The 24,934-nt window shown below is 44.8% G+C and overlaps 1 protein-coding gene across 1 annotated transcript in view; it reads left to right on the forward strand.

The window, feature by feature from the left end:
• The window catches only part of EPSTI1 (epithelial stromal interaction 1), a 112,283-nt gene that overhangs the window by 15,630 nt on the left and 71,719 nt on the right, over positions 1 to 24,934 (forward strand). Inside the window, exons 2-3 of the mRNA XM_075850243.1 lie at positions 11,523 to 11,581; positions 20,548 to 20,631. Of these exons, the coding sequence (XP_075706358.1) occupies positions 11,523 to 11,581; positions 20,548 to 20,631 (143 nt within the window). The remainder of the gene's footprint in view (positions 1 to 11,522; positions 11,582 to 20,547; positions 20,632 to 24,934) is intronic.

Below are 24,934 nucleotides of genomic sequence, written 5' to 3' on the forward strand. Positions count from 1 at the left end.
TGGATAGAACTGGAGGTCTCATTAATTATCCCATCCATAATACTAGCATATTTGTTTAACTTATTCGCTAGTTCGATTCCCCAGCCTGTCCAAGAGGGGAACCACATCCAAGCTTTATCTGCTTCTGTAAACAACTCTCGTTTATATCTAGTCTCCTTAGAATACATTTCATAAATGTCAGCAATTGAAATATTTGGACGTTGTCTGATGGCTGGAACAACTCTTCCTATAGTGCAATTACCCCACGCTCCCATTGGAAGCCAAGAATAGGCTCTGTTACCACAAATATAATATAGCCCTGGTGTTATTACCCTAGGAACTATTTTACCATGATTCCCCAACCAACTTTGAAACCATCTCATATTGTCATGCACTTTAGTCTTACAGTCCCATTCGTCATCATCTCCTTTGTCAGGACAGGAACACCTGGGGGCACAAGACGCTGTCATAGTTGCACACCAACATTGGTTATTACAATTACCGTGTACCTCATCACAGTTTACTTCATACTTCATATTGAATAGTAATGTGGCATTTTTACAATCTGTTTCTCCAACGTGTACCTTAGGTAAATTTACTTTGCGCCCATTAATTCTGGCTATGTGATCAGCATACATAGGCACTATGCACATAGTGGGTGTATTTAGTAGGCCAGCAATTTCTAAATATGTTCCTTGGTCTGAGAGAGCATTGTGAGCAGTGTGATTTACATCTATTTCAACATCATAGCTATAGTCTGTGAGATTGAGATCATTCATAGATATTGGCACACCAATTAAAGGGATTCCTTTATGATTTGCAGGAACATGAGAACAGATCCAACAGTCAGTTATGTTCAGCTGCTTGGCTGTTTGTTGATGTAGAAGCCAAATAGAGTTCTTCCGCCGTTCTCCATTCACCTGTGTACAATAGCATAAGATACAAAGGAACAGGCAAAACAGCAAATACATTTTTGACATTTTCCTATAGTCAATCCTCCTGTCTCCTAGTGGCCTCACCCTTTTTACACAGATCTGCGTCACCTGACCTGAACGTTCACCTTTTTACAGTGAGAAGCGTGAATCCAGTTGGGTTTCCCCTCTACTTTCACTGAGGTAGAAGTGGTCAGTAGTACTTGGTATGGGCCATCAAATCTGGGTTCCAGATGTTTCCTCACGTATCTTCTTATCACGACCCAATCTCCAGGTTGTAGGTGATGAGTTCCAGTTTTGTCTTCTGGGTCTGGTAAAGAAGAAAAGACTAAGTTATGCAAATTAGTCAGCTGCTTATGGATCTGGACAACATAGTCAGTTAGAGAAGCATACTGTCCATGTAATTCCTGGGGAAAGAAAAGTCCTGTCAGCGGTGGCCTGCCAAACAGTACTTCGAACGGTGAAAGTCCATGCATTCCCTTTGGTGTATGCCTCATTGCAAATAGAGCTAACGGTAGGGCTTGTACCCAAGTAAGTTTTGTTTGCTCACAGATTTTAGCTATCTTATTTTTTAAGATGCCATTTGCTCTCTCAACCCTCCCTGATGACTGTGGATGATATGGAGTGTGTAGCTGTTGATTAATTTGCAACCCTTTCAACATTTCTGCAAATACCTGCCCCGTGAAATGTGTCCCCCGATCAGACTCTACCGTCTCAGGTAGGCCGTATCTGCACACAACCTCAGATATTATTTTCTTAGCTGTCACTACAGCTGTTGCCTTAGCAACAGGCCATGCTTCTACCCAAGAGGAGAACATATCCACACATACTAAAACATACTCATAGACACCACATCTGGGTAGTTGAATGTAGTCTATCTGCAGTCTCTGGAATGGGTAATCAGGTTTTACAAGGTGTTTCATCTGTACCCTAGTCATTTTGCCTGGATTGTGCTTGGCACAAATCATACATTTCTTGCACCATTGTGTTGCAAATTGTGAGAATCAAGGGGGCGTGGCCAGCAGTCGATGGCGCCGGTCGCATAAACTGAGAGCTCCACGCCCTGCCACGCAGATCCAGCAGCCTACAGCGGGGAAAGGTGCCTCATATGGGGAAAAAAAGACCCCAAGGGTCTAGACTCACCCCTGCAGCACAGCACCAGGTCGCCGCCGCTCCACCAACGATCGACGGCTACTTTCTTCGGCGGCAAGCCACGCCGCTCCCTCAGCCGCAGCCATCTTGGACAGCCTCGTGTCAGAAGGAAGGGGAGATGTCCGAGCAGGGAGAGGAGACAGTGCCCCACGTACAGGGTAAGCTGAATAGCCGGATGGCTAAAGTTCACCCTCCCAGCTCCCCTAAGCTGTCCTCCACCTCGTCCTGTGAACAGCAGGGAAGGGGGTCCCCTATCCCAGGAGCAATGGAGGCCAGGCCACGAGGAGCATCAGCTCAGTTAGAGGCCCCAGTACACCTGCTTGAACCACCAATGTCACAGCCCTCAGCACAAATGGCCCTACAGATTTGGCCTGCACCTAAACCTCAACGGCCCACGATCCAGCAGCCGGGGAGGAGAGACGATCTGGGGGATACACCATCTTTGACCCCCTATGCCCAGGCACCTGTATATGCCTCAGATTCTGACCTGGAGGATTCAGCCTCACTTCCTTCAGATGTGCCCCCTATGTGGAGGGAATGTTTCTCACAGTTGCCCACTAAAGAGGACTTTAAGAGTATGATACAAGAAGTGAAGGCAGCTTTTCGTTCAGAATTGGCGGGGGTGTCGCAGCATATACAGCAGATTGCTACGAGGGTGGAGGCTCTAGAAGATGACCACGATGCCACTAGGCGCCATGTCTCTGTGATACAGTCTTCAGTGTCCTCCCAGCTGGCGTCCATTAGAGATATGCAACTGCATCTAGAGGATTTGGATAACAGAGGTCGCCGTCATAATATAAGGATAAGGGGCATACCGGAGCCCTCGGGGTCTGAAGATCTTCCCATCGTGTTAGAGACTATCTTTAACGACCTTTTGGGTGCACCCCCGTCTAATCGGATACCGCTTGACAGAGCGCATAGAGCACTGAAACCAAAATCCATTACATCTCAGCCCAGAGATATCATCTGCTGTGTCCAGGATTTCCGCACTAAGGAGGACATTATGCTTAAAGCCCGTCAGCGTAAAGACCTGGAGTATGCCGGTGTGCCGATTCAGTTATTCCCGGATCTCTCCTGGATTACGTTACAGAAAAGACGTCTGCTTCGTCCGCTTCTCGCAGCCCTACGGGACCACAATATTATTTATCGATGGGGGTTTCCGTTCTCCCTTACAGCCCGAAGAGATGGTGTTTCTGCAACCCTGAGGTACCCAGGGGATTTGCCTCATTTCTGTGACTCCCTTGGTATACCAACGCCCAAGATGCAGAATTGGGAGACTCCTTTGCCGCCTTCGTCTCCACCTCCAGTCTGGCAGTCGGTCCGAAATAAGCGGAGGACCTCTCCAAGACGACAGTCTAACCGAAGTTCACCAAGACCTGATTTGAATTGATGGACGCTGCGCAGATACACGGCACCTCCGTAATATATGTGAAGGAGCCTGGTCACCCATACCAGCTGCTCCCTTCGCCAGTTGCACTATCCTAGGCTAAAAATGCATTTAGGATTATATTTCTGATTTTATGTTGCTTCTCTTTAATTCGTTAACGTAAATTGTGGCAGGGCGCGATTGCCCGGGATACACTTGGCTCTTTCACCCCCTTTTTGTTTTTTCTCGGCCTGTACGTATTTATACGTACTTTTGTACTAGGTTCCTCGACTGTTGAGACCCGACCTCCTTTTTTGATAGGGGTAATTTGTTTTGCAGTTCTCCCTCTGTTTTTAGAGAGAGTTGCAAAGGGTAATATTGTATTACCAGTTTTCTTTTGCTTTAATATCACCCGCCCCAGGGTATAGTATTCTCCCTGGTAGTATTTTCTGAGTGTGTTTGAAATTCATTGATCTCATGCATTTCTCTTTGTTCTCACTGCAGATATGTGTATTGTCTCCCTGGTACGTCTTTACCCCAGTGTCTTTCCCTCCCCTCCTACTTTCATCCGAAATAACACTTGAGACGACAGTGAATCCTCCAAGAACCTCCAAGGTAGAAGGACGCCGTAGAACACTGCTTGCTTTGAAACCGACATGGGACTGGCCCCGACATAACTGTGAGCTGTATACATCCGCACTTTCCACATCATTCTTTGCTCTTTCATACATCTTTGACCATGGTTAAATTTGTCACACTTAATGTCAAGGGTCTCAACCCCAATGTGAAGAGACGCTTGCTTCTCAGGGAGTTGAAATCGCTTGGAGCGGAAGTTGCTTTTCTGCAGGAAACACACTTAGATTCATCCGGAACTTTCCAATTTGCCCGAGGGGCGTATCCTGCTGTGTACTCTGCCTCGTCAGGTCGCAAAAGGGAGGGGGTGGCCATTTTGATAGCAGCTTCCTGCCCCATACAAGTTCACACCTCACATCTAGATCCGAAAGGCAGATATGTTATAATAGAGGGGACTTTGCTTGGACAGCCCATTGTTTTATGTAACGTTTACTCTCCTAATACCGCACAGATTCCATTCCTACGTAGACTCCTTTCTAAACTCCAGAAGCTTCCTAGGGGGGCATGGCTGGTGGGAGGAGATTTTAATGTCCCGTTCTCCACGTCCATGGATAGGGTCTCTCTTACACACGCTACTCCGACGCCCACCCTTACAGGACTTTCTACACGTTTTAGGCAACTAATTAGAGAGCACCAGCTCTATGATTTGTGGCGAGTGGATCACCCAGGTGATAGGTCCTATACCTTCTTCTCCCATACGCACAGCACTCATACACGCTTAGATTACTTTTTTGGTAATGTCCCTGCCCTCCGTGCGCTCCAGGGGGCGAATATAGACCCCATCTCTTGGTCAGATCACGCACCAGTTTCTGTGTCCCTACAGATAGGGAAACCAAATACGAGAGTATGTCATTGGCGCTTAAACGAAACTTTGATTAAGTCCCCTTCTCTTAGGGACAGCCTGGCCGGACATATGCGGGAATTTTATGCACTTAATGAGGGATCGGTTCCTTCAGTATCCACTCTTTGGGAGGCGCATAAGGCGGTGATGAGAGGGCAATGCATAGTAATGGGATCTAGATTGAAAAGAGACTCTCGGGCCAAGCGGGTGGCTCTCCATCGGACAATTACTAAGTTGGAGAGAGAAATGGGGATTAAACCGGCGGTCCCGACACTACGGAAATTGATAGAGGCTAGAGCACAACTCAAGGACTTAGCTATGAAGGGGGTAGAAAAGTCATTACTATACACAAAAAGGAAATATTACGACAAAGGTAATAAGGCGCACTCGCTTCTGGCCAGACTATTGCGGGATCAGGCGACTGTTCGTACTCCACAGGCGGTTCGGGATAAGGCGGGCATACTCCAGCATCACCCAGACACGATAGCCACACTTTTTCATGACTATTATAAATCCTTATACCACCTGCCAAATACCTTACCACCTGATCCGGCTCGTCGGAGGGAAACGCTGCAAGCATATCTCTCTTCCTGTGCTCTCCCTAAACTGAAAGATGAGGAGCTTTCATCCCTGAATGCCCCGATCTCTGCGGAGGAATTGTTTGATATATTGAAGGACCTCCCTAGTGGTAAGGCCCCTGGACCAGATGGCTTTACATATGGGTATTATAAGACCTTTGCAGAGATCTTGGTTCCACGGATGGCTTCGTTATTTAATGAATTTCTACAGGGTTCTCCCATCCCTCAAACATTCCTGCATTCTCATATCACGCTGATCCCTAAACCGGGTAAAGACCACGCAGAGTGCTCCAATTACAGACCCATAGCCCTTCTGAATTCGGATCTAAAAATTTTCACCCGTCTTCTAGCTAATAGACTCAATGTTTGGCTCCCTTCTTTGATTCACAAAGACCAAGTGGGCTTTGTGCCTCTTAGGCAAGGAGGAGACAACACACGAAGGGCCCTTGACCTCATTGATGCCCTCCAAAAGCAAAAGGAATCGGCGATCCTTCTTAGTCTAGATGCAGAGAAGGCGTTTGACCGCTTGGGATGGCCATTTATGTTCGAAACTCTAAATTCATTTGGGATTTCGGGCCCTTATTTGACAGCACTGCGTGGTCTCTACTCCAAACCGACAGCGGCAATTAAACTCCCACACTCCACCTCCCCTCCGTTTCAAATCTGGAATGGTACACGTCAGGGGTGTCCCCTATCCCCACTTTTATTTGTGCTATGCATAGAACCTTTAGCAGCTCAAATACGGAAATCCAGGGATATAGCGGGGGTCCAGATACAAGATAAAGAGTTTAAGGTTTCCCTGTTTGCAGATGACGTCCTCTTGACTATCACTAAACCTCATACCTCCCTCCCTAACCTTACTACAGTTCTCCGTAGGTATGGGAGGCTGTCAGGATATAAAACTAATACATCTAAAACGGAAGCGCTCCCTCTTAATGTCCCACACCAGGAGCTCCAGCTACTCAAACACAACTACACCTACAACTGGAAGGAAACCTCCCTGACTTATTTAGGAGTTCAACTCACTCCCTCCTATACGTCGGTTTACAAGGCTAATTTCCCCTCTCTGTTTGTAGAGCTACGTCAGCTAATGGCCAGGTGGGATCCTCTTCCCATGTCATTTTTTGGGCGCATAGCAGCGGTCAAAATGACCTTGCTCCCTAAATTACTGTACTACTTTGAGACTTTGCCGGTAGCAGTACCTATGAAGGAATTGCGGGCCATGCAGTCTTCTATCCTCAGGTTCATATGGCATTCCGGCAGACATCGAATTCCGAAATCAGTTTTATTATCGGGTCGATCTGCGGGTGGGCTATCGGTCCCTGATGTGGTGAAGTACTACTGGGCGGCACACCTCCGTCGCATACCCAGCTGGGTGTCTTTAAGGGCGTACAATAAATGGACCGAAATAGAGAAGCTATGGATGGCCCCGGTCCACCCAAACTCCCTGTTATGGGGTGACCCACTGGTAATGCCGACTGCATCTTTATTGGGTCCCATGAGATTTCAAAGGGAGGTGTGGGAAACCTGTAAAAACCGCTTCCATTTGGCATCGGGTTGCCCGCCCTTGACTTCGGTACTCTACACTCCCACTATTCCGGGGGGCACTACCTCCCGAATAGTCCGATTGTGGACGGGAATTGAGGTATTTCACCTGGCTGATATGGTTGATCCCCACACGCAAGAGCTTCACCCGTTTTCATACTTTCAAAAACATCATAATATTCCCTCCGCTGCGTTCTTTCACTATCTTCAGGTTAGACATTACATGCAGCAAACTTTTAGATCCACGCGGGTTACTGCACCTACAAGCTTCGAAAGGTTATGTCGGTATGCTACCACCACTAGGGGGCTTATCTCAGCCATTTATGCATTATTGCTATCCCCGGAGGGTTCCCCTCCGCCTGGGCATAGATACATGTTGAAGTGGGAGGCCTTACTGAATAAATCCATCCCGCTCTCATTGTGGCAGATTATTTGGTCGCAAGCAGCTAAAACCTCCATCTGCACTGCATATAAGGAAAACCAATATAAAATCCTTATGTTTTGGTACCATACCCCTGCCTTTTTGCATAGCTTCAATCCGGGTATTCCGTCGGATTGCTGGCGATGTAGAGGTCAGAGAGGTGATCTGTTCCATATTTTCTGGAGCTGTTCACTGGTACAACAGTATTGGTTGGAAGTTAAGAACTTGGCATTGGCGGTGTTGCAGCAGGATATTCCCTTAGACCCTCTTCATTACCTCCTAAATGTTCCCCCTAGGTCTTTGGGGAAATCACCAGCTCGACTCTTTCGACACTTTCTCACAGCCGCTAAGACGTTGATAGCGTGGAAATGGAGACAGACAACCCCTCCCTCCCACATCGACTTAGTAACTAGAATTAGGGAAATACGTACAATGGAGCATATGACGGCCTCTATTGACAATGAACTGGACAGGTTCAAAGTGGTGTGGGACCCGTGGGACAAGTATTGGATACAGGGAACTCAAGATTAGGTGGTAGGTGGAGCTCCGACTATCCCCCCCCCCTCACCCCCTTAAACCCCTGTGTTTTTTCCCAGATGTTTTGTCTGTCTATTGAAAGTTACTGTCTTACTATGTGAATTGCATGGCCCTTCATGCTGCTCTAAGTTATATGTATATTTTTGAAAAATGTTCAATAAAAACACAGTTGAAACCAAATTGTGAGAATCCGGGTGCAAACCAAAATGTACTTACAATAGAAACCATTCCTCCTTTGGAAACATGAGATGGAAGATGAGATAAGTTTGTTAAAAACTGATATATAGCTGGAGGGGCACACAATCGACCATCCTCATGTTTCCAAACACCATTATCTGGCTTACAACCTGTCTTCCTCCATTTACTGTGTGTCTGGGGACCTGCCTGTTTTTGTAGGGTTATGAAAGTGTCCATTGTCAGATTTTGGTCATCTTTTGGGGACTCTTGGAGGATCAGAAGAGCAGCCTTTTTAGCCGCTTCATCTGCCCTGTTATTACCCATAGTGATAGGATCTTTCGCTTGCTGATGTGCCTGGCATTTGATAACAGCTATAGCTCAAGGTAGCTTTACCTTTTCCAGCAGCTCCTGTATGAGGTCTGCATGCTTCACAACCTTCCCACAAGAAGTTAAGAAACCTCTGTGCTTCCACAGAAAACCAAGATCATGTACAACTCCATAAGCATAACGGGAGTCCGTGTATATATTTACAGTCTTTCCCTCTGCCAGCTTACATGCCTTGATCAGGGCAAGCAACTCTGCACTCTGGGCAGAATGTATGACAGGATCAAGGGTCTCATAGTATAAAACAGAGGCGTCTAGTGGTTTGGCTGTGAAGGACTGCTTATACATTATTACATTTATCACTTTTCCTGATTCAATCTACAAATGACACAAAGTTGTTCTGCAATGTTATACAAAATATCTATATCAGCATTTAATGTTGTGTCCATTCATTTCAAGAACAAGATTACATTTCTTATCTCACTAGCAGCTGTTCTCCACCTCCCCCTTCTCTTATCACACTAGTTGATTCTAAATTATATCGTATGGGAATTTACTATAAGGTCACTTGCAACTTTAAAACAACTACTACTTCTATAACTTCATTTGCTTTAAACTTTACTTTATAAAATATGAATTTCCTCTGACAACCTCCTGCACTTTTACTTCAGTGTATTAACATTACACACATTTGTCACTAAAATATGCTAAAAAGATCTATGAAGATAATGAATATACAAAATAACTGAAATTATTAAAGTATATATTCTATACTGACTACTATAAGGATACATTGGGCTCTTTGTTGCTTTCTAAAAGATGCTACAATCCATCCACTCCAATCTGCTTTGTCATTTGACATTCTGGATTTACAATCCCCTAGTAAGCTTACACCATTTTAACAGGTGCTTGCTCACCCATATGCCATACCTCAACATTCATCTTCTCCTGTGGGGTCAGAGAAGCCTGCGGACGCCCTACTCTGTAATCTGGTGATCGGCCAGACCCTCGTTTGCCGTGACTGTTGCCCATAGCCCTGCTATGATGGAGGGGACTCATACCCTTCTCTCTCAGTTTTTATCTTCACTAACAAACACTATGGCTATTGGCTGTTAGGGAAAGTCCCACACTACGTATCTCCTACGTACCCGTATACACTCTGTATACACTACACAAATATTCCAACTGAGCCAAATTACAACCAACTAAACAATAATCCCACAAAGGATCTGCTCATTATATCATCTATATCAAACAATCTAAGACAGGTATCTTCTAAGCAGTATGATTTTTCATGAGGGAGACAAGCCATGTGCAGCTTCAGTACACGCGCACTTTTTTTTGTCCTTCTGCTGCTCAGGCAGTGGTTAATAACAATTTACTTGACAAACACAGAAAAATAGAACAACAATCGTGTCTGAGGACGGTAGGGTCCTCTTACTTATCACAGCACTGCCCCCACCATGCCTTCTCCGTAGAGGTGCGTCTTGAGGCAGTTTCAAGCACTCCGCCGTAAAGGCCTCTTTCACGCTGATGTGGCGTGCACCAACATCCTCATTCATTCACATACATATCAAAAAGAGGTTAGTACATTTAACAACTGTTTGAGGTTCTTGGCAACCGTACTCACGACAGAGAACAGAGGGACTGGGGACCAAAGGAAGAGAGAACGAATGAGAAAAAAGTTTCTCACCTGTTTGATGGCGCCAGTTCGGTCTCCTGTCCTTGGTTCCCATCCTGGTTCCATTCCAGCAGCTTTCGGTTCCCGGGACTTTTCGGCACCAAAATTGTTGTGGATAATTCAAAGTCAAACAGTTGCTCCAGATTCATTCATATTTATTTCCTCATGAGAAGGTTTCACAGCAGTGTCATAATGATGTCACTCAGCAAGTGATGGCAGACGGCCTTTTACATACATTATGAGTGGCCTTATATACAGTTTTTTAGACTGAACTTTTACTACATCAGCTGTAATATATTCTTTTGAGTTTGCACAAAACAAATTACATTCACAATATTTTCTTAGCATTGCAATATTTTCCTATCAAGTCATTGAATGGTAAGTCCTTATCATCTTCTGTATTCTGTAAGGAGGGCGTAGAGGGTGGGGTCTTGAGTCATCAGTTTTCCCTCAGCCTTTATTCTTGCTGATTCAATTCCTTAACACAGCAAAAACGGAAATGCATTCTCTCAAAATATCACTCTTATATTGAACTTAAAATGGAAGTATAGAATAGAAGACAAAATGGTGGAATTAAATAATTTCTTTCACAGTAGACAACAACAACACTCAGGAAAGGTGTAAAAGGGCAGGGCCCTTTTTATAGTCCAGGGTGATCGGGGAAATAATTAATTAATTAATTACATGTGCGCATGCTGGCCTTTAAGACCGAGAATGAGTGCTCGCCCCCAGTGGACATTACAGGACAGAGCGGCAAGATGCGCTGACGTCTCCGGGGAAGGAGATGTCAGCCTCTGGAGGGAGGTCTGTGGTCGCGGCCATCAGCAGGTATGGGAAGGCGGTGGTCCGCAACTGCGGACATTACAAACACAGTCTACTGGTAGCTCACACAGTAGACCCTAGTAGATCTAAAATCCACTGGGCTGTTCTCCATTCACACCAATCAGTACAGGCAGGTATACAGAGGGCTGTATGACAGATCTAGAGTATTCTTTATGACTGGGCAGAATGCTTCATAAGCACTTATGGGCATGATCCAGCGCTTGTTGCTAAGTAAAAGGAATCAATTTTCCAATTTTATTTTTTTAACAAATTTAAAGTATCAAAGTGCAAAAAGGGTGAATCGCATTCGTAATTCGCCTACGCGTTTCAGACACGTACTGTGTCCTTAATCATGGCATGTGTAGCTTGTTTGCCCGATAATTGGCCCGTGTAAAATAGTGTCCCTTTAGGGTTAAAGAATGTGCAGTATTTATTATTATTATTCAGGTTGTATTTGTATGGTGTTTGAATAGTAGGTGTTAAAATATTTATATTGATCCAATGTTAGTTATTTTAACCTCTATCATATTGCAGCTCAAGTCCCTGCAGGATTATTCCACCAGATCCAGCAAAGAGAGAAAAAATTCTAAGACGTAAGAAAAAGATTCTAAAACGTTACACACACACAAATACATTTACCTGTTCAAACACAAGGGACACAATCGTCAAATTGTACAAAAAAAATAAAATAATATATAATATTACTTCATTACAATAATTACTTTAATAGAAGAAAAGTTGGCATTTTATTTAGGGCTCATGCAACATCCATATTATGGCTCTGTCCATGTTGTACAGAGCCATAATTCGGCATCCATAGAAGTCTATTGGTCCATACTGTATCTCCATATGCCTCCTATTTCATATGCAATTTTTTTCTGTTGGATTCATACAAATTCTGACAGAAAGAACATTGTTGCATGTTCCACTGGATGCTGTATTACAGAAACCAATAGAGAAATATAGTTCCATACGGAGGCACCATGTGGCAGCAAACAATGTGTCTGAGGCTCTGTAGTACTGAGCCATAGGAATCACATGTGCCGACCTACATGCTTCCTGCATACTGCCCTGCTGTGTACATGAGGCTTTACTTATATATACTGCTCATTATACTCTGCTCTGATCTCTTGAAATGTCCTTTGTGAGGGTGGTACAGAATACCTACAGACTACAGCTCCCCTATTTTTGAACACTATTTTGTTTATACTGTATATTTTCCAATGTTTGAAAAAATGTATCAATAAATAAGGACACCTTGCTTGCTGTTCTATTTACTACAATTATTTTTGTAACGATGATGTGACATCCATATAACGTCACAACGTGTGACCACAACCCATGACATGGAAAAAATGTCAGCCATATGCGCCAGATTGGCAAATTCAAAAAGTTGTGTATATTACAAAGTGTTTTATTTTTACCTTTTAAGCTCCTGACACATTCTTGTATACTAGAAAACCCCTTTAAATTACAACAGCTGCTCTGCTATATTATCAGAATACTTTGAATTGGTGTTTAAGCAATTCCCTATTATTCCCCATGTTTTAGAAAGGCTACTCAATATATTACTTTTTAAAATTATTTAACATGTCAATGTGAAACATCACAAAACTGATTGATGGGGGACTGACCGCTGGGACTTCTACTGATCATGAGAAGGGGATAGTTTTAGTCACGGCTGCTAGTTGAGAGCAGGATGCAAGTACGTATTACCTCCCGTTTTCATTGTGGAAAGAACAAGCATACGTATCCAGTTCTCCAACAGTGGCTGGGACTTAAAATTATCAGTGTTTTGTGATTTCTCATATTAAAAAATTATAAATGCTGGGCAGTATTTACAAATATTATTTAAGAGACTGTATTAAAGGGGTTATCCGGTGACATATAAAATTGGTGGCCTATCCTCAGGACAGGCCGTCATTATCTGATCGGTGGGGTTCTGACTTTCGGTCCACCTCTCCGATCAGCTATTTCAAGGGTTCGCAGCGCAATGGTGAGCACTGCTTTCTTTTCATCGCTTACACAGCTGCGCACTGCACAACGCCGTCACATTCGTATCCTTAGGATAGGCCATCAATATCTGATCGATGGGAGCTCAAGTCTCCGCACTCCCAGTGAACGATGCATCCCCTTTATCACTTACTCAGCTCCGCACTGCACAACACGGTCACATTAGTAGGTGCTGTGCACAGTATTACAGCTTTCTCCCATTCAAGTGAATGTCACCGGATAATTTTCTAATATACTTTGTTTTAAATCCTTTCAAAGATATTAGCTTGCTCGCACTGAATGTGAACCCTCTTGTTTACATTCACAGGCTGCAAGCCCATACATTTTTAGTCTTGCTCTAAGCTGAGACGTCGATACAATTGTACCCAGTCTAGGTAGTGCTGTGGCCTAACTAGCCTGGACTTCAGACTGATACATTGTAGCAAACTACCAGAGGGATTTGAGCAGTTGCTGATAATGTATTTAAGGGCCTGTTCACATTAGCGATAGGGTTCCGTTGATTGGTTCCGTCAGACCTTTCCTTCGGAGGAACCCATCAACGGAAAAGCAAACGGAAACCATAGCTTTTATGTTTGCATTACCGTTGATTTCATTCAGGGGCGTAGCTAAAGGCTCATGAGCCCTGGTGCAATAATTCAGCTTGGGCCCCCCTACCCCTCCCCAACACCACCAGACCTCTGCGCGTGCCTATGCCCAGCTGCCTTATCCAACAGCCCCCATGGATGCCCCCACAGTATAATGCCTCCCATAGCTGCCCCCACAGTATAATGCCCCCACACAGTATAATGCCCCCACCGCTGGCCCACACACAGTATAATTCCCCCTATAGCTGCCCCCACAGTATAATGCCCGCCATAGCTGCCCCCACAGTATAATGCCAGCCAAAGCTGCCTCCACAGTGTAATGCCCCCATAGCTGCCCCCACAGTATAATGCCCCCATAGCTACCCCCACAGTATAATGCCACCCATAGCTGCCCACAAAGTATAATGCCCCCCATAGCTGCCCCCCACAGTATAATGCCCCCATAGCTGCCCCCACAGTTTAATGCCACCCATAGCTGTCCCCACAATATAATGCCACCCATAGCTGCCCCATACAGTATAATGATCCCCATACAGTATAATGCCCCCCATACAGTATAATGCTACCATAGCTGCCACCATATTAGCCCCCCTCCAATACCCAATAAAATGCCCCCATTTGTGCCTAACAGAAAAATAATAAAATAATTATGCAGACACACTTGGAATCAGGACATCAGTGAGTGGCTCATGAACCCCCCCAGAGGTCATCACATGACCCCCCAGGGGGTCGCGACCCACAGTTTGTAATGTATTGTATTGTGCTGTTTGTGTTTGCAGTGGAGAGGGGGGGGCTGTAATTTAAAGGCCCCCCTCTTCTCTGCAAACACAGACAGAACAATACAACACATGTTGCGTTCTCCTCCTGACTGGCTGGAACGCCCCTCATGTGACGTCACAGTCACGTGGTACACTAAGGAGCCCTCAGCAATGCCCATCCATTACTAGGCATCCTAGTGCTTAGTGCCTGCAAATACAAAAATATATTATATTTTGACCGCTGCGATCCCTATAGGTACGCCATTGATTTCAATGGTAATTCTTCCGTTGAAAGTGGTTCTGTTTGTCTCCGTTCCATAAGGTTTCCTTTTTTTGGTGAAAACAATAGCGCAGTACGCTTTTGCTTCCACCAAAAAAAACTGATGCATTACCATTGAAATCAGGAGTAATGCAAACGGAAGCTATGGTTTCCGCTTTGCCTTTCCGTTGTTGGGTTCCTCCGACATAGAGGTCTGACAGAATCCATCAACGGAACCCTAAGGCCTAGTTCACACTGAGTTTTTTGCAGGAGGAAAAATCTGCCTCAAAGATCCTTCAGGAACTTTGAGGCAGATTTTGACTTGCCAACAGAACACTTGCCGCATTTTTTGCCGTGTTTTTAGGCTGCGGCCATTGACCACCGCAGCCAAAAACAGTAGCGCAAAATGCATTCTTTGCCTCCCATTGATGTCAATGGGAGGTCAGAGATGGAAACACCTGAAGGACATGGCGCTTTTTTTTCCCACAAGCATTTTTTTCCACTTGCGGGGAAAAAACGCCTCTGCTTCCCATTGAAATCAATGGGAGGCGATTTCAGACGTTTTTTGGTGCGGTTTCCGTGTAAAAAACAGCACCAAAATACTCAGTGTGAACATACCCTAACGCTGATGTGAACACACCCTAAGGCCAGATTCACACGAGCGTGTTCGGTCTGTGATATACGGTCCATACGTCGGACGCATTTCCCAGACCGAACACACTGATGGGATCCGGGCTCCTAGCATCATAGTTATCTATGACGCTAGGTGTCACTGCCTCTCCCCGGAACTACTGTCCCGTATTGAAAACATGATTACAGTACGGGACAGTTTTCCCGCAGCGAAGCAGTGACACCTAGCGTCATACATAACTATGATGCTAGGAGCCTAGCTCTCTGCAATGTTTTCGGTCCGGGAAATGCAGCTGACATACGGACCGTATATCACGGACCAAACACACTCGTTTGTGAGGCTCCTAACTCATAGAGCATTGCCTAGACCGGATACAATTGTATCCACTTCTCAGCTGAGAGCAGGATTAGGTATGTATGGGTTTGCAGGCTTTAACCCGTTAGGGACCGGCCCATTGTGTTTTTACGTCGGTCACTAACGGGCCTTATTCCGATGCAATAGACTTTTTACGTCGCTGCATTGGAATAAGTAAACAGAGCAGGGAGCTGTCAAATCTCCCTGCTCTCAGCTGCCAGAGGTAGCTGAGGGCTGGGGGCGTCCCTGCTCGACCGGGTGAGATCGATCTCACCCGTTTAACCCCTCAGATGTGGTGCACAATAGCGTGCACCGCATCTGAGTGGTTTTGGAGAGAGGGAGGGAGCTCCCTCTCATCCAACTGACACCCGGCGTTAAGATCGCCGAGTGTCTGTGTCTCCGATGGCAGCCGGGGGCCTAATAAAGGCCCCAAGGTCTGCCTGTAGTGAATGTCTGCTTGTTCATGCCGGAGGCATGACCTAGCAGATGCCTGTCCGTTTTACACGGACAGGCATAATACACTGCAATACAAAAGTATTGCAGTGTATTATAAATGAGATTGGATTATCGCATAGTGAAGTCCCCTAGTGGGACTAGTAAAAAAGTGAAAAAAAAGTTTAATAAAAAGTGAAAAAATAAAAAAGTGAAAAAAAAATGAAAAACCCACTTTTTCCCCCTTACAAACTGCTTTATTATTAACAAACAAAATAAAGTAAAAAAGTTACACATATGTGGTATCGCCGCGTCCGTAACGACCCCAACTATAAACTTACTACATCATTTAACCCACTTGGTGAACATCGTAAAAAATAAAATAAAAAACATGCAAAAATTGCTGTTTTCTTTGAATACAGCCTTTATAAAAATGTGATAAAAAGTGATCAAAAAGTCGCATCTACTCCAAAATGGTACCGATAAAAACTACAAGTCGTCCTGCAAAGAAAAGCCCTCCTACAATTGCATCGGCAAAAAAATATAAACGTTACGACTCTTCAAATATGGAGACACAAAAACTAAAAATTTTGAAAAAAAAGTGTTTTCACTGTGTAAAAGTAGTAAAACATACAAAAACTATACAAATTTGGTATCGTTGCAATTGCAACAACCCGCTGAATAAAGTTATTGTGTTATTTATACCACACGGTAAACTGCGTAAATTTAAGACGCAAAAAAGTGCGGCGAAATTGCTGTTTTTTTTCTATTCCCCCCCAAAAAAAAGTTAATAAAAGTTAATCAATAAATTCTATGTACCCCAAAATGGTGCTATTAAAAAATACAACTTGTCCCGCAAAAAACAAGACCTTATACAGCTATGTTGACGCAAAAATAAAAAGTGTATAGCTCTTTGAATGAGACGATGGAAAAACGTAAAAAAATGGCTTGGTCATTAACGTCTAAAATAGACTGGTCATTAAGGGGTTAAATGTAAGCAAGATTGTTCTCCTTGACTGATAGCAAACAAATATTCAATCAAAACTTATATCATATTAGAAAGTTGCATAATTTTTTATTCCTTAAGTGATTATGCATATTTGCCCAAATGTCTCTGGTTATACAATCCTTCATTATAATATAACATACATACTGGAAGTTTTATGACAGGCCTTAATTGCACCAATGTAATATTTTAGATTTCCGATAGAAATTTGTATTTTTTTTTGCTTTAAAATTCTGCTTTACCTAATGTTCACATATTACTTTGAATAATTCATACACTTGAAAATAAGCTCACCAGCCCCCTACAGAGAACATTTAGGAAGTTTTTCATTAAAAAGGACATTTCAGAATAAGAAGAGACAATTAGGAATACGTTTTATCTTCTAGTCAGATGGCCAAGCTGTGAATCCTGTTTTGAAAACACTCTGATTGCTTTACACTACTTTTACAATATGCTAATCTTTAATGTTATGAATTGAGACAAAGTCTACAAATCGCTCCTTTACAACTGTTTATTATTGTGCAAAATGTCATGTAACGCTGAAAGCAGCCGAATAGCATTGTTAGGGTATGTTCACACGCTAGCTGTCATTTACGGCTGAAATGACAGCCTGTTTTCAGAAGAAAACAGCTGCGTCGTTTCAGCCGTAAATGCTCCTCCTTGTAATATACGAGGCGTCTGTGACGCTCGTATATCTTGAGCTGCTCTTCATTGAGTTCAATGAAGAACGGCTCAAATTACGTGGCAAAGAAGTGCCCTGCACTTCTTTGCCGAGGCAGTCAATTTACGCGTCGTCGTTTGACAGCTGTCAAACGACGACGCGTAAATTACAGGTCGTCTGCACAATACGTCGGCAAACCCATTCAAATGAATGGGCAGATGTTTACCGACGTATTGTAGCCCTATTTTCAGGCGTAACAACACTTTTATGTCAGTGCTTTTAACCTCGGAATGTGATTATATTTGAAATGCACTTACTGTATCAAAAATTCCCGATGCTGCCATGGGGCACATGACTGGTGACATCACTCTTATTTGCCTGCTCTGTTTACCAGCCGTATACCTATCACATGGTCAAACCGTTAAAAGTTTGTGCCTGGTAGACGGCACGTCACTAGTGACGTGCAGTGTATGGGCTGTTCTGTTATACAGCCAGGAACACGGATTCGCAGTCCCTGCTGTTCTCTCGCTTGTCCGCTTGTCCGCATGCGCGTTCCTGGCTGTACAAAAGAACAGCCCATACACGACACGTCACTAGTGCCATCTACCAGGCAGAAACTTCTAACAGTTTGACCATATGATAGGTGTACGGCTGGTAAACAGAGCAGGCAAAGAGAGTGATGTCACCAGTCATGTGCCCCATGGCAACGGGGCCAATTTTGATACAGTAAATGCATTACAAATGTAATAACATTCGGAGGTTAAAAGCACTGACACATAAAAGTTTTAACTCGAAAAAGCCCTTTAAGTACTTACCACTGTGATCTCAGCTTCCATGTGCCAAAAACACGTGACCTCAATTTTGTATACCTGATGAAATTAACCTGAAGTGCGTTACTGTTAATGTGAAAACATCCATAAAAGTCAAGACAAAATCTCAACTATTGAAAAGTGTTTAAAAAAATAACCAAAGTCATAAACAGAAACAGGGCTTAATACATCCCAATTGACTATTTGAATTATCGCTCAGCAGGTTATTTTCAGATGCAGTACTAGCAGAGAATAGTGGCAGTGACATGAGGGTCATCTAGGTACTGTTGTGGAACCAAAGAGACCTCTGCTACGATCATATAAAATTTCTTGCAGCTCCCAATAGGGTCAGGCCCCCTTCCAACTTGACCAGTGGTGGATTAAGTAGACCATAGGCCTTGGGCTCTTACCCAAACTTAAGCCCCCCTTCTCCACCGCCACATTGCCATTCCGTAACTATTGTTAACACTACCTATTTGTGCAAGCATTAACAAATGGGTGTTACAAATCCCCTTGTCATAGGGCTGTGTCCCTACATACTGACAGTCTCCAACCATCGCTGACAGTATCACACTGTGAAGGGACATATGGGAATGGTAACACGCATTTGTCTATTAGTCCTGGACTGCACAAAGTCTTTTTGTGAAATACAAGGATTTCCTATAATAAACATGACATACACTGCGGCCCTGAATAAAATAGTACTTAACACTACGCACCTGAATATAATTGTGTCAAACACTGTAAAGTAAAGCACCACATACACAGTGCCCCCTGTAGATAGCAACACACACAGCCCCTGTAGATAGAGCCACACCCCCCTATACATAGCGCCACACACAGCCCCTGTAGATAGCACCACACAAAGCCGCTGTAGATAGCGTCATACACAGCCCCCCTATAGATAGCGCCACACAGCCCTCTGTAGATAGCGCCACACACATCCCCTCTAGATAGCACCACACATAGCCCCTGTAGATAGTATCACACACAGCACCCTGTAAATAGTGCTACACCCCCCCCTATAGAAAGCGCCACACAGCCCCTCTGTAGATACACCACTCCTGTAGTCAATACCGTAGTCGACTATGGTATTGATTCCGTCAAAACTCGGAACCCTTGCACAACGGAGACAAACGGAAAACATTGGCACCGGATCCATCACTATTGAAATCAATGGTAATGCAAACGGAAAGCTATGGTTTCCGTTTGTTTCAGTCAGGGTCCCGTTCTGACGGAAAGCTCAGACAGAACATCAGAACGGGACCCTGACTCAGATGTGAATGAAGCCTTACCTGCAAAGTACTTCAATATATTATTAAAGACGGGATGGTCAATAGTTGTTGATATGAAGTTCATTGTGTCTGATGAGAGGGACACTTGTTACTAAAATTATGGCTCTTGCAAAGTCACTCAGCCTTCATCTTGTTCACCTGAATAAGGCTCGGATTCTCTGCGCCTTATAATGAGCACTGCCTACATTGCTCACCAAATCGCAGAAACCAGTGTCAGTGAGCTGCTGTCAAGGAAATTACAATCATAAGATGCCTTACTAAAGTTTACAAAACATTGCATGAAAAGGTGGCCTTTTCTATGGGATTTGGTAGTTTGGAGCATTTGGCCAATAAACTATTTATTATTTATGATAACAATCGTTTAATAAAATACAAGGGCATATACAGCAGGAAAAAAATATGATATTACCCTTTTTCTAGCATGTAAATTAAAACCTAAGTCTTATTAGTAAGCTTCCATATTAACAACAATGAAGAGCAAGGGTACATATATATTGCACAATATGGAGTAAGTCTACAGCTGTTCTTTTAGTAAGCAGATTGAAAATTAAAATACAATAATTTAAATCAATCATTTGCATAGTAATCGTGACTTAGCCTATGGTTCTGAAACAGATATACAATCACTCAGCGCATCTGTGTTAGATTAAAAAGTATGCTACTTTTGTAACGACTCCTCAATAACATTTGTTAGTGGGTCTGGGTTATTAGAAAAAACAAGCAAACAAAAAAGACAAACTTTGTTATTGTCTTTAAGTGGCAAGAAAAGAGCAAGAGGATTATGAGCGCTACAAGGAATCTATGAAACTTGGGCCTATACATCTAACTCCTAAGGAAACTGGTGAGTAAAAGGAAGCCAAAAAGATTGTCTTGAGCTGTAATATCTTTTACTGGTAATCATTTATATTATAGCAATGCTAAAGAAGACCTTGTACTATGACTTACCCCTGGGAATTGTCCTTAAAGGTGTTTGCTCATCAGGGACATTTATGGCATATCCACAGGCAGGGTCATAACTAGGAAAGACTGGGCCCCATAGCAAACTTTTGACTGCCCCCCCTCCCCTAGTTGCCACAAGCAGCCCCCTTATAGATAGTGCCCCCTGTAGATTGTGCCATACAGCCTCCATGTAGACAGTGCTATACAGCCTCTTCTGTAGACAGTGTCACACCCCACTTGTAGATAGCGCCATACAGCCCCCCTGTAGATATCGTCATAAAGCCCCCCCTGTAGATAGTGCCGTACAGCTCCCCCTGTATAGTGTCACACAGTCCCCCCTCCCTTGTATATAGTGCGACACAGCCCCCTCCCTTTTATATAGTGCCACACAACCCCCTCTTAGTAGATAGTGCCACACGGATCCTGTAGATAGCGCCACACAGCCCCCTGTAGAAAGCGTGACACACAGACCCCTGTAGATTGCGACACACACAGACCCCTGTAGATAGCACCACACACAGACCCTTGTAGAAAGCGCCACACACAGACCCCTGTAGATTGCGCCACACACAGACCAATGTAGATTGTGCCACACACAGACGCCTGGAGATTGCGCCATACACAGACTGCTGTAGATTGCGCCACACACAGCCCCCTGTAGATTGTGCCACACAGCCCCACCTTGTATATAGTGACATACAGCCCCCCTAGTAGATAGTGTCACACAGCCCACCCCTTAATAGTGCCACATAGCCCCCCTTGTAAATAGTGCCACACAGCTCCCCCTTGTATATAGTGCCACACAGCTCCCAATTGTGTATAGTGCCACACAGCCCCCCTTGTATATAGTGCCACACAGCCCCCCTTGTATATAGTGCCACACAGCCCTCCCCTTGTATGTAGTGACAAATCCCCCCTCCTTTGTATATAGTGCCACACAGCACCCTGTAGATAGCGCCATACACAGACCCCTGTAGATTACACCACACACAGCCCCCTGTAGATAGAGCCACACAGCCGTCCCCCTTGTAAATAGTGCCATACAGCCCCCTAGTAGATAGTGCCACACAGCCTACCCTTAGTAGTACCACACAGCCCCACTTGTATATAGTGCTACACAGCTCCCCCCTTGTATATAATGCCACACAGCCACCATTGTATATAGTGCCACACAACCCCCCTTGTATATTGTCACACAGCCCCCCTTGTATATAGTGGCACACAGCCCTCCCCTTGTATATAGTACCACACAGCCCTCCCCTTGTATATAGTGTCACACAGCCCCTCCCTTTTATATAGTGCCACACAGCCCCCCTTGTATAAAGTGCCACACAGACCCTCCCTTTTTATATAGTGTCACACAGTGCCCCTTCCATGGATATAGTGTCACATATAGCGCCCCTCCTTTGTATATAGTGCCACCCTGCTCCCCCCTTTCAGTTCATATTGCGCTTTTAATATTCATTTGTATGCATAATAGTTATTTACAATAAAGTTATATGTTATAATATCAGTAAGCATTCAATAGGTACCTGGGCAGAGGCGTAGCTAGGTTCTCCAGCACCCGGGGCAAAGATTCAGTTTGGCGCCCCCCCCTACCTCTTTCCCGACATCTCCTTCCCCCTCGCCGTGTTTGTTTTCTCTACCAATCGACGTGTCATTTCTTTTTATGTAACGCGAGCATAAAATTATTTGTACATTTCACAAGCAATATGGTCCTATACACAACACCAGAACCAAGCTCAGTACATATATACAGCCCCAGAACAAATACAGCTGTGCAACCCCTGCCGTATAGGTTTGTACGGCGTAAAACGACAGCTCCCAGCATAGCCCAAACAATGATAAGCATATGCTGGGAGATGCCGTTTCACAAAAAATAATCCTATCATAATCATACCACCCATCATCTCACTGCAGATCATACAGTGACTACAGTGCTGATTAGAGGCAGAATGAACATTTACATTAAGTGACTCACCGGTGACGTCTCAGATTCTAGTTCTTTTTCTCCATTTGGTCCAGACCTCTATGATGAATTCTCCCGGTCTATTTCTGCAGTTCACCGCTCACATGTCTTCAGCTTCTCACTTTTCCTTACATTTCTGCACCTATAAATAAATATAAAGTTATCATTATACCACACACTACACCCCTAAATATAATAGCGCCATACACTGCACCTCTAATTATAATAGCACCATACACCGTGTCCCCCACACACACACTGTGCCCCCTGTAGATAGTGCCTGCCATAGAGCCCTCTGTAGATAGTGCCTGCCATAGAGCCCCTATAGATAGTGCCCCCATATAGACCACCCCTGTATATAGTGTCTCACACACACACACACACACACACACACACACACACACACACACACACACACTGTGCCCCCTGTAGATAGTGCCTGCCATAGAGCCCCTGTAGATAGTGCCCCCATATAGACCACCCCTGTATATAGTGTCCCACAAATAACTCCCCCTATAGTGCTCTACAGATAGCCCACCCCTGTATATAGCCCCCTGTAGATATAGCCCACCCCTGTATATAGTGCTCCACAGATAGCCCAACCATGTATGTAGCCCCCCTGTAGATATAGCCCACCCCTGTATATGGAGCTCTACAGATAGCCCAACCATGTATGTAGCCCCCCTGTAGATATAGCCCACCCCTGTATATAGTGCTCCACATATAGTCCACCCCTGTATAGTGTTTCACAGATAGCCCATCCCTGTATATAGCCCCCCCTTGTACATATAGTCCACCCCTGTATATAGTGTTCCACAGATAGCCCACCCCTGATACAAGGGTGGGCTATCTGTGGAGCACTATATACAGGGGTGGACTATATGTACAAGGGGGCTATATACAGGGGTGGGCTTTCTGTGGAGCACTATAGGGGGAGCTATTTGTGGGATACTATATACAGGGGTGGGCTATATCTACAGGGGGACTATATACAGGGGTGGGCTATATCTACAGGGGGACCATATCTACAGGGGGACCATATCTACAGGGGTGGGCTATACACAGGGCTGGGATATACACAGGGGGCTATATCTACAGGGGTGGGCTATACATAGGGGGGCTATATACAGGAGGAATATATCTACAGGGGTCTATATCTACAGGGCTGGGCTATATCTACAGGGCTGGGCTATATCTACAGGGCTGGGCTATATACAGGGCGACTATATCTACAGGGGGGGGCTATATACTGGGGTGGGCTATCTATGGAGCACCATATACAGGGGTGGGCTATATCTACAGGGGGCTATATACTATATAGCCCAGCCCTGTATATGGTGCTCTATAGACAGCCCACTCCAGTATATACCTCCCCTGTAGATATAGTCCCCCTGTATATAGCCCCTCTGTAGATATAGTCCCCCTGTATATAGCCCAGCCCTGTAGATATAGTCCCCCTGTATATAGCCCAGCAGATATAGTCCCCCTGTATATAGCCCAGCCCTGTAGATATAGTCCCCCTGTATATAGCCCAGCCCTGTAGATATAATCCCCCTGTATATAGCCCCCCTGTAGATATAGTCCCCCTGTAGATATAGTCCCCCTGTATATAGCCCAGCCCTGTAGATATAGTCCCCCTGTATATAGCCCAGCCCTGTAGATATAGTCCCCCTGTATATAGCCCAGCCGATATAGTCCCCCTGTATATAGGCCAGCCCTGTAGATATAGTCCCCCTGTATATAGCCCAGCAGATATAGACACCCCCCGCGATTAGACAAAGTCCGCCCGCCCGCAGATACAGCCGCACACTTCTATTACAATTTAAAAAAAAACAAAAAAAAAAACAAAACATTTCAAACTCACCTTATTCCCGCTCCCACGCCGTCCGGCAGCCATGGAGACCTGCTCTCTTCCTGCTCTCTTCTGCGCAGGTCTCCAGGGGGTTGAACGCGGCGTCTATGAAAGGCGCTGATTGGCTGGGCAGGATGACTTTCCCTGCCAGTCACTCAGCGCCTTTCATCGACGGAAGCGTCACTGGTACAAAAGGTACCAGTCGCTTCATTCGTGGAGAGGCGCTGAATGGCCGGGCACGGAACGTACCCGGTCATTCATTGCTTCTAATTGTACCTGTGTCCTTGCGACACAGGTACAATTATAGTGCAGGAGGAGGGGGCGCTGGCGCCCCCCTCTGAACCGCGCCCGGGGGAAAAATACGCCCGCTTGCCCCCCCCTAGC

Source organism: Rhinoderma darwinii, chromosome 2 (assembly GCF_050947455.1).
Source record: "Rhinoderma darwinii isolate aRhiDar2 chromosome 2, aRhiDar2.hap1, whole genome shotgun sequence".
Taxonomy (NCBI): Eukaryota; Metazoa; Chordata; class Amphibia; order Anura; family Rhinodermatidae; genus Rhinoderma; species Rhinoderma darwinii.